General features: G+C 55.8%; 1 protein-coding gene across 3 annotated transcripts; it reads right to left on the minus strand.

The window, feature by feature from the left end:
* Positions 1–776: 776 nt before the first annotated feature.
* LOC308551952 (E3 SUMO-protein ligase ZBED1-like) lies at positions 777–9650 on the minus strand. Of its 3 annotated transcripts, none has more exons than XM_081126867.1 (2): positions 9487–9650; positions 777–3182 (listed from the first exon to the last, which is right to left on the minus strand). In XM_081126867.1, exon 2 carries the CDS (start codon positions 3139–3141, stop codon positions 1036–1038), a length of 2106 nt encoding a protein of 701 aa, XP_080982993.1. In that variant the 5' UTR covers positions 3142–3182; positions 9487–9650; the 3' UTR covers positions 777–1035. The 3 variants fall into 3 exon arrangements, with proteins under 3 accessions (XP_080982993.1, XP_080982994.1, XP_080982995.1); XM_081126868.1 differs by having other exon boundaries at positions 777–3179; positions 9487–9577; XM_081126869.1 differs by lacking the exon at positions 9487–9650 and adding an exon at positions 8026–8640.
* Between the last annotated feature and the right edge of the window lie 3299 nt (positions 9651–12949).

Below are 12949 nucleotides of genomic sequence, written 5' to 3' on the forward strand. Positions count from 1 at the left end.
TGCTTAAAAACACTCACGGACGACCCATCGGGAAGTTGTCCTCAGTACTTTTCTTCGCCTCTGGGGACCGCTATGGAAGCGGTTAAATAAAGAAACTTTCGCAGAGAAGGGAGATAAAACCCAGCAGAGAATGCCGGCTTGGACACACGGCATCGAAAAACACAGACACTCTCAGGGAGGGGAGGGCGACCCTAAAGACGGTGGGGCAGGTAGGAAGGTAAAGGGGGGACCCATGGCGATGGGAGGAGACTTGCCTTAGGGTGGTGAACACACAAGACAGCATACAGGTGATGGATTATACATCGTACCCCTGAAACCTGGGTCACTTTACGAACCAGTGTTACCCTGATTAATTCAACAATGAGGACGGCGGTGCCGCTAACTTGGAAAGTTGCGGTGCCGCTAACTTTGAAACAGTTCCGGCGCCGCTAAATTTGAAACAGTTGCGGCGCCGCTAACTTGGAAACAGTTGCGGGGCCGCTAACTTGGAAACAGTTGCGGCGCCGCTAACTTGGAAACAGTTGCGGCGCCGCTAACTTGGAAACAGTTGCGGGGCCGCTAACTTGGAAACAGTTGCGGCCCCGCTAACTTGGGAACAGTTGCGGCGCCGCTAACTTGGAAACAGTTGCGGGGCCGCTAACTTGGAAACAGTTGCGGGGCCGCTAACTTGGAAACAGTTGCGGCGCCGCTAACTTGGAAACAGTTGCGGCGCCGCTAACTTGGAAACAGTTGCAGGCGTTGTAACGGATACTATAAATGGCTACCATGTATTTATTTTTTTAAATGTTTTTATTGGTTTTGAGAGAGAGAAACACTGATGAGAGAGTCATGGGCCGGCTGCCTCCTGCGCGCCCCTAGTCAGGAGTCAAGCGCACAGCCCCGCACGCGCCCTGACCGGGAACCCAACTGGTGCCCTCCTGGTTCATGGGATGACACCGGCGGGGTCCGCATGTCCCCGTTTTTGTCACAACCAACCGCGGGGTCTGTATTTACAGCGGCGCCCACCCTGACACCGCATCCGCGGGGTCCCCCCAGCTACACGAAGCCGCTGTCCCTGACCCCAAAGAAACCGCTGTGCACGGCCTCCCCGAAGGTGAGCACCTGCTCGTGGTCCAGATCCCACTCGCCCTCATCGTCGTCTTCGGGCTCGGGCTCTGCCCCTGCGCGGCTGTTCTCGTACAGAAACACCTGCTGGTCCACGTGCGCCGGGGCCAGGCGGTGCCGTTTGGCGCTGACCACGGTGGCCGCCGACCCGAAGAGGCGCTCGGGCGGGACGCACGTGGCCGCCACGCACCAGTATTTCTGCAGGACCTTGGGCAGCACCGGGAACAGCGCCTGGCGGTCGCACCACCACTTCAGAGGGTCCTCGTTGAGCCCCAGCACCTTCTGGGATTTGAAGTTGCTCAGCTCCTCCAGCACCTGCGCGTGCCACTCCTCCTGGTCTTCTGCGCCCCCGGTCTGGCAGAAAATCTCCGCCAGCATGCTGTTGATCACGCTCGCGGGGGGCGGCGGGGGCGTGGAGGTCAAGGCCGGCTTCTTTTCGGGGGGCTCCTCGGGCAGCCCGTACATGTGGTCCTCGGGCGCGCGGTAGGCGCCGTCCTTGGCTTTCTCCAAGAGCCCCTTGGCTTCCTCCAGCACCCTGTTCTCCACCTGCTGCCTCTCCAAGGCGGACAGGAACGGCAGCTTCTTGTAGCGCGGGTCCAGGAAGGTGGCCACGTTGAGAAACATATCGACCTCGGGCGTCTCCTGGTAGGTGCTGGCGAGCTCCTTGGCGATGAGTTCTTTCGCCATGCTGATCTCCTTGGGGTCCGTCTCCTTGATGTTGAGCGTGGTGCTCAGGAGCATATGGAGCAGCGGCTTCACCATGCTGATGGTGGGGTGCTTGGAGGCGGAGAGCATCTCCGCCACCTGCTTGAAGGGCTGCAGGAGGTCCACCAGCCCCCCGATGGTGGCCCACTCGGAGGCCTCCAGCATCAGGTGGTGGTTGTTGGTGTCTTCCACCAGCACGCCGGCCACGGAGAACTGCTGTTCCCGGAGCCTCTGCAGCATGGCCAGGGTGGTGCCCCACCAGGACACGCGGTCGCTGACCAGCATGCAGTTGGGCTGCCGCTGCTGCTTCTGTTTCTCGTAGAGCATGTACCTGGCCACGGGGGAGTGTTGGAAATACTCGACCAGGCGGCGGCACCGCGCCAGCAGCGCGCCCAGCTTGGGCAGCCGGAACGCCTGCTGGATGCCCGCGTCGAACGTGCGCCCCAGGCACCGCATCTGCACGGGGATGTCCAGCAGGGCGCACGCCTTGGCCACGTCCTTGCCGCAGTCCGTGGTGGCCCCGGATACCTTGGCGCTGATGCCCCATTGGATGAACGCCTCGTACAGGACGCGCGTAATGGTCTCCGCTGCGTTTTCATCCGGCACCTCGAACGTCTTCAGGCACCGGTAGCCGTAGCCCGAGGACAGGGAGCTGGGAGACCCCGCGCCCCCTCCACCGAGGGAGTGCGCAGCCAGCGTGACATAGGTCCGGTTTTGGGTGTGGCTCCTCCACAGGTCGGTGGAGATGCCGCACCAGGTGGCCTCCGCGAGCTCTTTGAGCACCGCCTCGCGGACAGCGCTGTACCGCTCGGGGATGGCCTTGGCGCAGAAAAACTTCCTCCCCGGCAGCTCGTACCAGGGGTCCGCGGTCCTCAGCAGCGCCCGGAATGTGGGTTCATCCACGATGGACGCGGGGTACAGCCCCTCGGAGATGAGCGCGAGCACAGCGGCCGTGAGTTCCTGCTGCCTCTTGTCCTGAGGGGTCAGCTGCAAGGTCTCGGGCTTGAGCTTGGAGAAGGCGGTGGCGAAGGCTTCGCGCATCTGCTCCGTGTTGCTCTTGACCAGCTCGCAGAACTCATCCGGGTGGTTCTTCTCCAGGTGATAGGACAGGTTGGAGGTGTTGCCGGAGTAGGCGATCTGCGCCATGCAGATGCGACAGTATATCTTTTTCCACTGCAAGATGCACCCCTCCGCGTTCGTGTCGAAGCCGAAGTATTTCCACACCTTGCTCTTGGCGCGCGGGTGGGCCACGAGCTTGAGGTCTTTGAGGTCCGTGGTCGTGGTCGTCGGCGTCGTGGTCGTCGGGGAGCTGTCGGGATTTTTATTCTCCATCGTCTGCGCCACCAGGGCCTCCTCTCATGCGTGACCACCTGCTGAGAAGCACCAACACAAACAGAGCGTGAGAAGGGGGGCCCCCCCGGCGCGCGGCACAGAGCGCACAGGTGCCAAAGCAGCTCGGCTTGGAGGCAAAGGACCTGGGGACCCCGCGCGCGGCTGGAGGCCTCTCCAAGCGCCGTGGATTTGGCCAAACAGAGGGAGCGTTGGGCACGCTTGGGTCAAGGTGAGCTTTACGCACCTGGCGACTCCTCGCCTCCCAGGACGCGCGTTCCTTTGAATGTGTTTGTGGTCATTACAGGTCTTTCCTCATATCGGCTGGCTGCTGCTTTACGAGGTCCAGCAACCCAGCACCAGCCGGGTTTTCGGGGAAACTGTGCTCACAAGCAGCCTCCAGGCCAGGAGCCTGCAACCGCCGGGCACCTCGTTTTAAATAAGGTACATCTACGCGTGCGCGTCTCAGGCCGCCTGAGTTTGCTCAAATGCACCCCAAAAAACAAAACAAAACAAAACAAAAAACCATCTTCCTTTGGGCCAAGAGGTCCTCCAGTTGGCTTTAAGGGGCATTAAAAATTTTCCAAACTTTATGTTTAAAATGATGCCAGTTGGAATGTACTTTATTTCTTGTCTTTGTTAATTCTCACCTGAGGATTTTTTTCTCCCCATTGATTTTGAGAGAGTGGAAGGGAGGGAGGGATGGGGGGAGAGAGAGACAGACAGACAGAGAGAAACACTGATGTGAGAGAGAAATATCGATAGGGTGCTTCCCCCATGACCGCAGCTGGAAATAGAACCTGCAACCCAGGTAGGTGCCCTTGACTGGCATTCGAACCTGGGACCCTTGGGTGCCCAGACCAACGCTCTAACCACTGAGCCACACCAGTGAGGGCTGCACTCCACTTTTATCTCCGGCCCACCCATGATGGGGAAGCATATTGGGACAATCATGGATTTCTCGATCCTGGAATGTCTGAAAACGCCCACGGACGGCATTCACGCCTGAGCACAGACATCCAAGGTTTGTCTGCTGTCAGCCAGGATGTTTGGATGACCCGGGAGCCAGACCCTGGGGGTCCCTTTGTGTGCTCAGGCCCGTATGCCCTAACCCTTTGGGTCTCCAATCAAGGCCAGGATGCCTGAAAGGGCAGCTGAGTTTTCTTAAATGGCGCTGAGGAAGGGGGGTGGGGTTCAATAACAAACAGTGCCCCTCCCAAAACTCAGCAAAGGAGAGACACAGACAGAGGGAGGGAGGCGGCCACCAGCCCAGGGACGCCTGGAGCCCCAGGCGCGGGAAGAGGTAGGAAGGACCCTCCCTTGGAGCCTCCAGAGGGAGCTCAGACCTGGGGCACCTGGATCTCAGACGTCTGGTCTCCAGATCTGGAACAGGATACATTTATGTTGTTTTGAGCCGCTGGTTTGGAGCAGTTTGTTCTGACACATGCAACAAAGTAACAGAATCACGACCACAGGATACAAAGGATTTAGTCTTAATCCCCGGTACCAAAAATGGGATATTATTTGTAAATGGTTCTTTGCAGATGTGATTAAGGGAAGGATCTGGGACAAGGTCGTCCTGGGTCAGGGTGGCCCTTCATCCAAGGACAGGGTCTTTATAAGGCCCCAAAGAGGAGACACAGACACAGAGGAGAAGGCACATTGAGACGGGAGGGAGGCGGCCACCAGCCCGGGGACGCCTGGAGCCCCAGGAGCTGGAAGAGGCAGGAAGGACCCTCCCTGGAGCTTCCAGAGGGAGCTCAGCCCTGGGACCCCTGGACCTCAGACTCCTGGTCTCAAGATGGGATGGGGGAGGGGTGAATTTCTGTAGTTTTAAGCCCCTAAATTGTGGTCCCCGCTTATGGCAGCCACAGGATGCTAATGCAAGCCCCACATCCACTTTATTTTCACCATCAGGGTCTAGATAAAGGTTTCTCCAGGAGAGTCCACACCCAAAGACAAGGCCACTGATTTTCCTATGTTTTAAATTTTAATTTTAGAGACTATATAGGGTGTCCCCCACAAAATTATATATATATATATACACACATTTTGAATAATTATTCATTCCAATGGGTTAAATTTGAAAAGAAAGAAACACCCATTGATCTATCAGCTGTTAAAAGTGTGTATACATTTTTGGCCCGGCTGGCGTGGCTCAGTGGCTGAGCATCGACTTATGAACCAGGAGGTTCCTGGTTCGATTCCCGGTCAGGGCACATGCTGGTGTTTCGGGTTCGATCCCCAGTAGGGGGCATGCAGGAGGCCGTCGATCAATGACTCTCATCATTAATGTTTCTCTCTCTCCCCCTGTCCCTTCCCCTTTCTAAAATCAACAAATATAGATATATATGGTTTTTTTAAAAGTATATGTACATTTCTTGGGAAACTGTAGTTATTTTGCATCTGAAAATATTATGTTACTGGGAATAGTAGCTCATATCCGGCCTGCAACTGTTACTTCAGATACATTCTTAAGTAGTCCAAGCAGAGTCGGAAATGTCTGTTTAATTCCCAGTAGGGGAAATATTGATGGGTTTAAAAAAAAAAGCCAAGTGCTGTAGCCGGGCAGCTCAGTTGGTTAGGGCAAGATACACCAAGGTTGCGGGTTCGATTCCCGGTCAGGGCATATACAAGAATCAACTACTGACGCATCACTAGGTAGAATTGGGGGGTCCTCATCTTTAAAGAGTAGGGGGCCTGAAAAGAGAGAGAACTCATGGACACGGACAACCGTGTGGTGTGGTGGTTGTGGGAGGTGTGGGAGGGCTTGGGGGGAGGTAGAAGAGGGTCCGGGGGGGATACATGGTGATGGAAGGAGACTTGACTTGGGGTGGTGAACTCACAATACAATATACAGACGATGGATTATAGAACTGTCCCCTGAAACCTATATAATTTTATTCACCAGTGTCACCCCGATACATTCGATAAAAAAAATTAAAAAATGTAATTGTCATTTAACACAAAGTAAGTAAAAATGTGACCGGCCAGATACGCCTCATGGTATCTAGGAAGCTGATAAGAGTCTGAACAGGAAGGTGTTGGAAATTAAACTCCGTGACAGGAATTCCTTTAATCTGCTTACTCACCATGTGTGTTTAGGAAACAGATTTCAAGAAGAGTGGATGTTCAGGAGCCACGTACTGTGGACGCAAAGGGGGCCACATGCTATAACCGGACGAGCTCAGGGGAGGCCTGCGGGCGGCCTTGCAAACTCAGAGGCCTAAAGGAACCACCCAGGATGGTCTGACCCGAAAACCCTTTAAACTAAAAGCAGTTTATGGAGGGTCGTCGGGTCCTAGACCTGAGTCTTCCTGACCTCAACTGTCTATTATTGTCTTTTTGCATCTACGATATCATTGGAATATCAGAGTAATTTCCTTTTTTCGGACCCCTCAGGGCACAGGCACTGCTCTGGGGAGACCACAGATCCCCTCATTGTTATCAAGTTAATTGTTTGTTAACTATCCTGCATCCACCTGAGTAAAAGAAATGTATCCATCATTTTACTTTCTACCCAATCCCAGAGGTTTCCCCGCTTTGCTTTCTCCCGCCTCCCTCATCTGTCACCCATGGATTTCATGGGACCCCCTTACGTCTCCCCTTTCGATTGTAATGCATAAAACAAGGGGCAAAGCGGCCAATCTCTGGAGCATCCCCTCAATCCGCTGAGATCCTGTGTTTTGGGAGCTGTCCGCAGTTTGGCTCCGGAGCACTCACAAAAATTCTCTACAGGTCTGAATGTTTCTTACGTGACAGGACGTGAGCACCTTCTCCGAACAACCTACGCGGAGCCGACTTTATAAAAACGCAGAAGAGGTCCCTGTATTTCAACATTCTGACCCTGAGCTAAAACGGGCAGCTGGTCTTCTTGGTTACATGGCTGGCTTCCTACCCCAGGGTAAAGTCCAAAGGCTCCTCCCCACAAAAGTTAAATCCAGGCAGGGCAAAGGCACCAGGAACGATGCCACTTGGCAGGCCGGGTACCGCAGAGAAATGGAAATGCCAGTCTTTGTCTGTTACCTAAAATTATGTCCAACCCCACAGACAGGCCCCGGCTTGCCCGGTGCGAGCCACTGACGTTCATCCTTATATAAAATATCCATTTTCTGGAGCACAGTTAAGGACGCCCTTGCCAGACCCAGGACTTATCTTTTATGATTTTATTTAATTCTCACTTGAGTATATTTTTTCCATTGCTTTTTTCAGAGAGAGTGGGAAAGAGAGAGAGAGGAACATCGATTGGTTGCCTCCCACATGTCCCCTGATGCGGGTAGGGATTGAATCTGCAACTCAGGTACGTGCCCTTGACCGGGAATTGAACCTGAGACCCTGCAGTGCCAAGGGCGCACAGAAGCTCTAACCACTGAACCACAGCGGCCAGGACAAGGTAATTCTTTTAAGTTGACCCTGCTCAAATTTAATGATTTCTCTCCCCGGGTGGAGGTTTGGAGGGTGAGGCTCATTTGGGGGCTCCCATGCAGGTGAGCAGGACCGGTCAGAACCCACAGCGTTCACGGTTTTTACAAGGGAATCCGATTTAAAAGCGACAAATTTAACGTGCAGCTACAGACTACAGAATGGTGGGGAAAGGGGTCGGAGGGAGGAAAACTTGGATTAAATCAAAGTCAAATACATGGTACCGGGTTAGAAACTAGCTTTTGGGTGGTGAGCACGCAATACAGTAGACAGATATCGAATTGTAATATTGCAACCCCTGAAATTTATAGAGTGTTATTAACCAATGTCACCTCAATAAAATATATATATATATATTTTTAAATAAAATAAGAGTCACAGCCTTGGCCGGTGTGGCCTAGTGGTTGGAGCATCAGCCCTGTCATCTAAGGGTCACGGGTTCGATTCCCAGTCAAGGGCACGTACCTGGGTTGCAGCTTCGATCGCCAGCCCCGCTCGAGATGCGTGCGGGAGGCAACCAATTGCTATGTCTCTCTTCCATCAACGTCTCTCTCCCTTGCACTCTTTCTAAAAATCAATAAAAAAAATGTCCTTGGGTAAGGATTGACAAAATAACAATAATAATAATAATAATAAAATAAAAGGCACACCTTCCCGTCCTGTTGCAATGGGTAGATTTGCAACAATGTAACAGCTTCATTCCGGCTGAATAGTTTGTTTCATTCCGGCTGAATAGTTTGTTTCATTCCGGCTGAATAGTTTGTTTGCGAAAATAGTTACTTTCCCTCTGAAAATAGTTACTTTCCCTCTAAAAGTAAAATGCACCTTAGGCGCCCATTTCCAGCAGACCAGCAACCGGCCCAGCCTCAGGCACAGGCTGGTGGTACCTTACTTTCAGTTTCTAATCATGCTCGATGTGTTTAAAAACACCAAGACCCAGCGCCTCACAAAACCGAACTGAAACATTTCTCTCCCAGGGTGGAGGTTTGGAAGGCGGGGCTCACTTTTATTTACTTCTGTTCAGAGCTGCAGCCCTGGGCGGCCGACACACACACACATATACGCCTTCAGCACGGGAACGACACGAATTCGAAAGTATTTTCCCCATAATACAGCGACTGGCTTTGTTTCACTCCAACTCTCAGGGGTGTTTTCCCAAAGCCCCCCCACCCCCCACCCCCCCCCACCCCCAGGCCCTGAAAAGCAGAAGTGAGACAGGAAAACCAGAGCTCTCTCTTTAAGGCCGAGACAATGGGAAGATTTGCAACAATGTAACAGCTTCATTCCCGCTGAATCGTTTCTGGGCGAAGATAGTTACTTTCCCTCTAAAAGCAAAACGCACCTTAGGCGCCCATTTCCAGCAGACCAGCCACCAGCTTAACTCCCCAGTTTTTAACGCCCCAGACCTGCGATGAAGGGTGGGCCCCGCGCACGTGCGCACAGGCGGGGTGCGGCTCCCCGGCCCCTTTCAGCAGCGCGAACGCGCCCCGACCTCTAACTACAGAGAAACAAAGTTGCCCCTGGACGGAAGCGCCCTCGGGCCCAGACCTCCAGGGCGCCCCACGGCCGCGAAAGGCACCGCGGGGCCCAGCGCGCGCTAGGCCTGTCCCTACGCGACCCGGGCCGGGGACCAGGCCTCTGGAGCGTCCCCTCCTCACTCTTGGGCGGGATAAGGGGGTGGTTACGGTCTGAGCCCCGGGGTCCCCGGTCACCACCCAGAAGTGGGGGGGCTTCCCAGGGCGCGCGGGATGGGGAAGGGGAACAGCGCGCACGACCCCCCCCCGCCCCTGGCTGCGCGCCCTGGAATCAAGGTGACGCGCAGGGCCAAGACCGCGCCCGGGCCTGCTGTCGCGCGGTCGCCAATGTCGCCAACGTCGCCGCCAGCCCTCCGCTTTCTCCCCCCCTCCCCCGCCCCCCGCCGCTGACCTGGCTCCGCGAAGCCCCCAAGACAGCGACGCAGCAGCTGCGCCAGGATCACCGCCGCGCCCGCCGCGTACACGCGCAGGGCCGCCCGCGCCGCAGACAAAGGCGACATGGCTGCCCCGCCGCCGCTTCCGCGCCGCCCGCCGGGGGGACTCCGTAGCCCGGGACCGACGCGAGGATGGCGGCGGAAACACGCCCCCGCCCCGCCCCGCCCCGCGCAGCCCGGCCCCGCCCCGCGCCGCCCCGCCCCGCCCGCCTCCAACCCCGGGACCCCCACCCTCTCCCAGACGACCCCCACAAGCATCGGGGACCCGCCCCCTGTTCGGACACCCCAGCCCCTCTCCCCCGGCTCGGACCCCCTCCCGGGTCATCCCACCTCGCCAAGGACTCCCCCCCAGGGCCGGGGGGCCGTCCTGCCCCCACCCTACCCGCGGCCACCCACGCAGCCCAGACTACCCCCCCGCCCCCCAACAACGCCCCCACCGCGGGTCCGCGCAGTGATCCCATCCTGGACTAGGGGCACCCCACTCTCTGCCACCGGCCCCCACCCCAGCTGCAGCAAACTACCCGGACCTCAAGGGCTCTTCATGGACCAAGATGCCCCTGCCCAGACTTTGGACACCTACCCCCCCCCCCCCCAGATCCTCACTGAGGCCTCAGGGACCCTTATCCGGACCCCAAGAAACCCCCTTCCAGGACCCTCGTGGACCCCCACTCAGACTTCCACAGGGACCCCCTGGAACCACCCCCACCCCGATCCTACCCCGCAACTCCCCACATTACTGCCTGGACCCCCACCGGGCCTCTGCTGGGACCTCGGACCTCCATCCAGACTCCCAGTCAGACCCCACACGCACCCCTACCCAGAACCCCACTGGGACCCCTACCAGACCCCCATGGACACCCTGAACCTGGCAACTGCAGACCCTATAAGGGCCTCAGGACCTGCTAGGAACCTCGACTTCTGTCCACCCCCCACCCCCCAATTCTAACACTCACTGGACTCCAGAGGATCACCCCTCACACACACACCAGCACAGACCCCCACCTCCTGCCGAGATCCAGGGCCCCTGCCGCTGCTAGAACCCAGGACCCCACACTCCTACACAACCCTCTAGAACCCTAACCCCCACGCCCCTTAGGAAGTGAACCCACCAGGCCTGCCTGCAGAGGAAATCCTAGCCCAGCACTAAGGGGCGCTGCCCAGCATACAGGCTGCACTCTTCCCCTCCGAGGCCACCTGGGGTGGGCTCCTGGGGGCTCTGACACCCTAGAATACAGACCTGCTGGGTGCACCCCCAGGCTGGTTTAGGAAAGCACCTCCTGGCCTTTGTAATCCTCCATCCCGCAGATGAGAAAACTGAGGCCAGGAAGCCCACCCATAATCCCCCCCCCCGGGGGGCAGGGCAGGAACAAGACCAGGGTATGAGGCTGCTCTGCTGGGCCAGGTACCCCCAGGTGTGTCCCATGTGCTCAGCTGTGCCCAGCCGAGAGCATCAGGGAAGGTCACAGTAGCTGCCATCCCTCTGCCCACCCTAAAGGGTTTCCCTCAAGAGGCCCCAGCCTGTCACCTACAGTGTCCAAATCAGAAGGACCTAGAACCAGGGTCTCCACCTGGAAGCAGTGGGCGCGGGCACCTGTCCTGGCCTGACGGGCCCCTCCCTCACGGGAGAGGCAGAATGTCAGGTTTGTTGGCAAATTGACAGGCATGTTATGCATGGGGGTTGGGAGGGGTCAGTTAACATCTAGAGGTGAGACTAAAAACCCCCCTCCTCTCCTCCTGCCCCTACCTCCCCCAAGTGTATTTTATTTTATTTATTTTATTTTATTATTTTATTTTATTATTTTATTTTATTATTTTATTATTTTATTTTATTATTTTATTATTTTATTTTATTATTTTATTTTATTATTATTTTATTTTATTTTAAATTTTTAACCTTCACACAAGGATATTTTTCCATTGATTTTTAGAGAGAGTGGAAGGGGGGAGGGAGAGAGAGAAACATGGATGTGAGAGAAACACATCGATTGGCTGCCTCCCCCACGTACCCCAGCTCGGGCCATGGGTGGAACCTGCAACCCAGGTACATGCCCCTTGACCGGGAATCAAACCTGCGACTCTTCGGTGCCCCGGCCGATGCTCTAACCACGGAGCCACACCGGCCAGGGCTCCCCCCAAGTGTATCTGGATGTGGTTTCTGATGTTGTGAATCGGGGGGGCTGAGAGCTGAGGGCTGGGGAGATCCCAGCAATGGCTGGACGGGGCCCCCAGGGCACTATCCCCCTCTGTAAAATGGGGCGCGTCTCTCCACGGGCAGGCGTCTTCGTCGCACCTGGAGGAAATCACCCCAAACAACTCAGAGGTGTGATCTCACCATTGCGTCAGCGAGAAGCTGCAGCTGCAGCCTCCCCCGCGCCCGCTGCTCCAGGTCGCACAAGGTCAACAAGGAGACGGTGCAGGCCCTGGGGCTGACCTGGAAGAGCCTGTTTCCCGGCTCACTCAGGTGGGTGGCAAAAATTGGCTCCTTGAGGTTGTAGGACTGACATCTTCGCGTCCTTGCTGGAGGTGGGCCGGCCGGCAACCCTTCGCTCCCCGTCTCTCTCTGGTCTGGGCAGGTATCCCCTGCACGTCGCATTTGGAATCTGACCTCCTTTCCTTTCTGCCATATCCCGAGCCAACCAAAGTTCTCTGCTTTGCGGGGTTCATGGGGTTGGGAGAGACGCCCCAGGTTCCTCCAGCGTCATCTCTCCATTTTATTTGTTGTTGTTCATTCTCACTGGAGGGTATTTTTTTCCCATTGATTTTTAGAGAGAGTGGAAGGGAGGGAGGGAGAGAAACGTTGACTGGCTGCCTCTGCCACATGCCAGGGTGGAGATGGAACCTGCAACCCAGGTAGGTGCCCTTGACCGGGAACCGAACCCGAGACCCTTTGGTGTCCAGGATGATGCTCTAAGCACCGAGACACGCAGGCCAGGGCTCATCTCCCGATTTTAAGGCCCAAACCTTAGCCAAGTCCCTTGTGCCGTGGACCGTTCCATAGTCTCAGGTCCTGGAGGGATCCGGGCGTGGACATCTCTGGTCGGTTATTCGTGGGTCTGCGCCGTGGTTTACAAATTCTTTTTTCTTCAAGTATTTGATGAGTCGACCACTGAAAGTAGATTCAGGTGATCAATGACTCTCTCTCATCGATGTTTCTCTCTCTCTCTCCCTCTCTCTGAAATCAATAAAAACATATTAAAAAAAAAAAAAATGCCAGAAAGTGACCACGGCGGGAGAGGCCGTGTGCGAAATCCACTTCAAAACCTGCCACTCGGTTTTATTTTCTGCCCTTGTCACGAGCAAGGAGACAAAGACAGTTGGTGGGCTAAGTGCGTCTCCGGGTGACGGCCGTGTGTTGTTGTTTTTCTCCAGGTGACAGCTGTGTGTTGTTGTTGTTTTTCTCCGGGTGACAGCCGTGTGTTG

Source organism: Miniopterus schreibersii, assembly GCF_964146895.1.
Source record: "Miniopterus schreibersii genome assembly, chromosome: Y".
Lineage (NCBI taxonomy): Eukaryota > Metazoa > Chordata > Mammalia > Chiroptera > Miniopteridae > Miniopterus > Miniopterus schreibersii.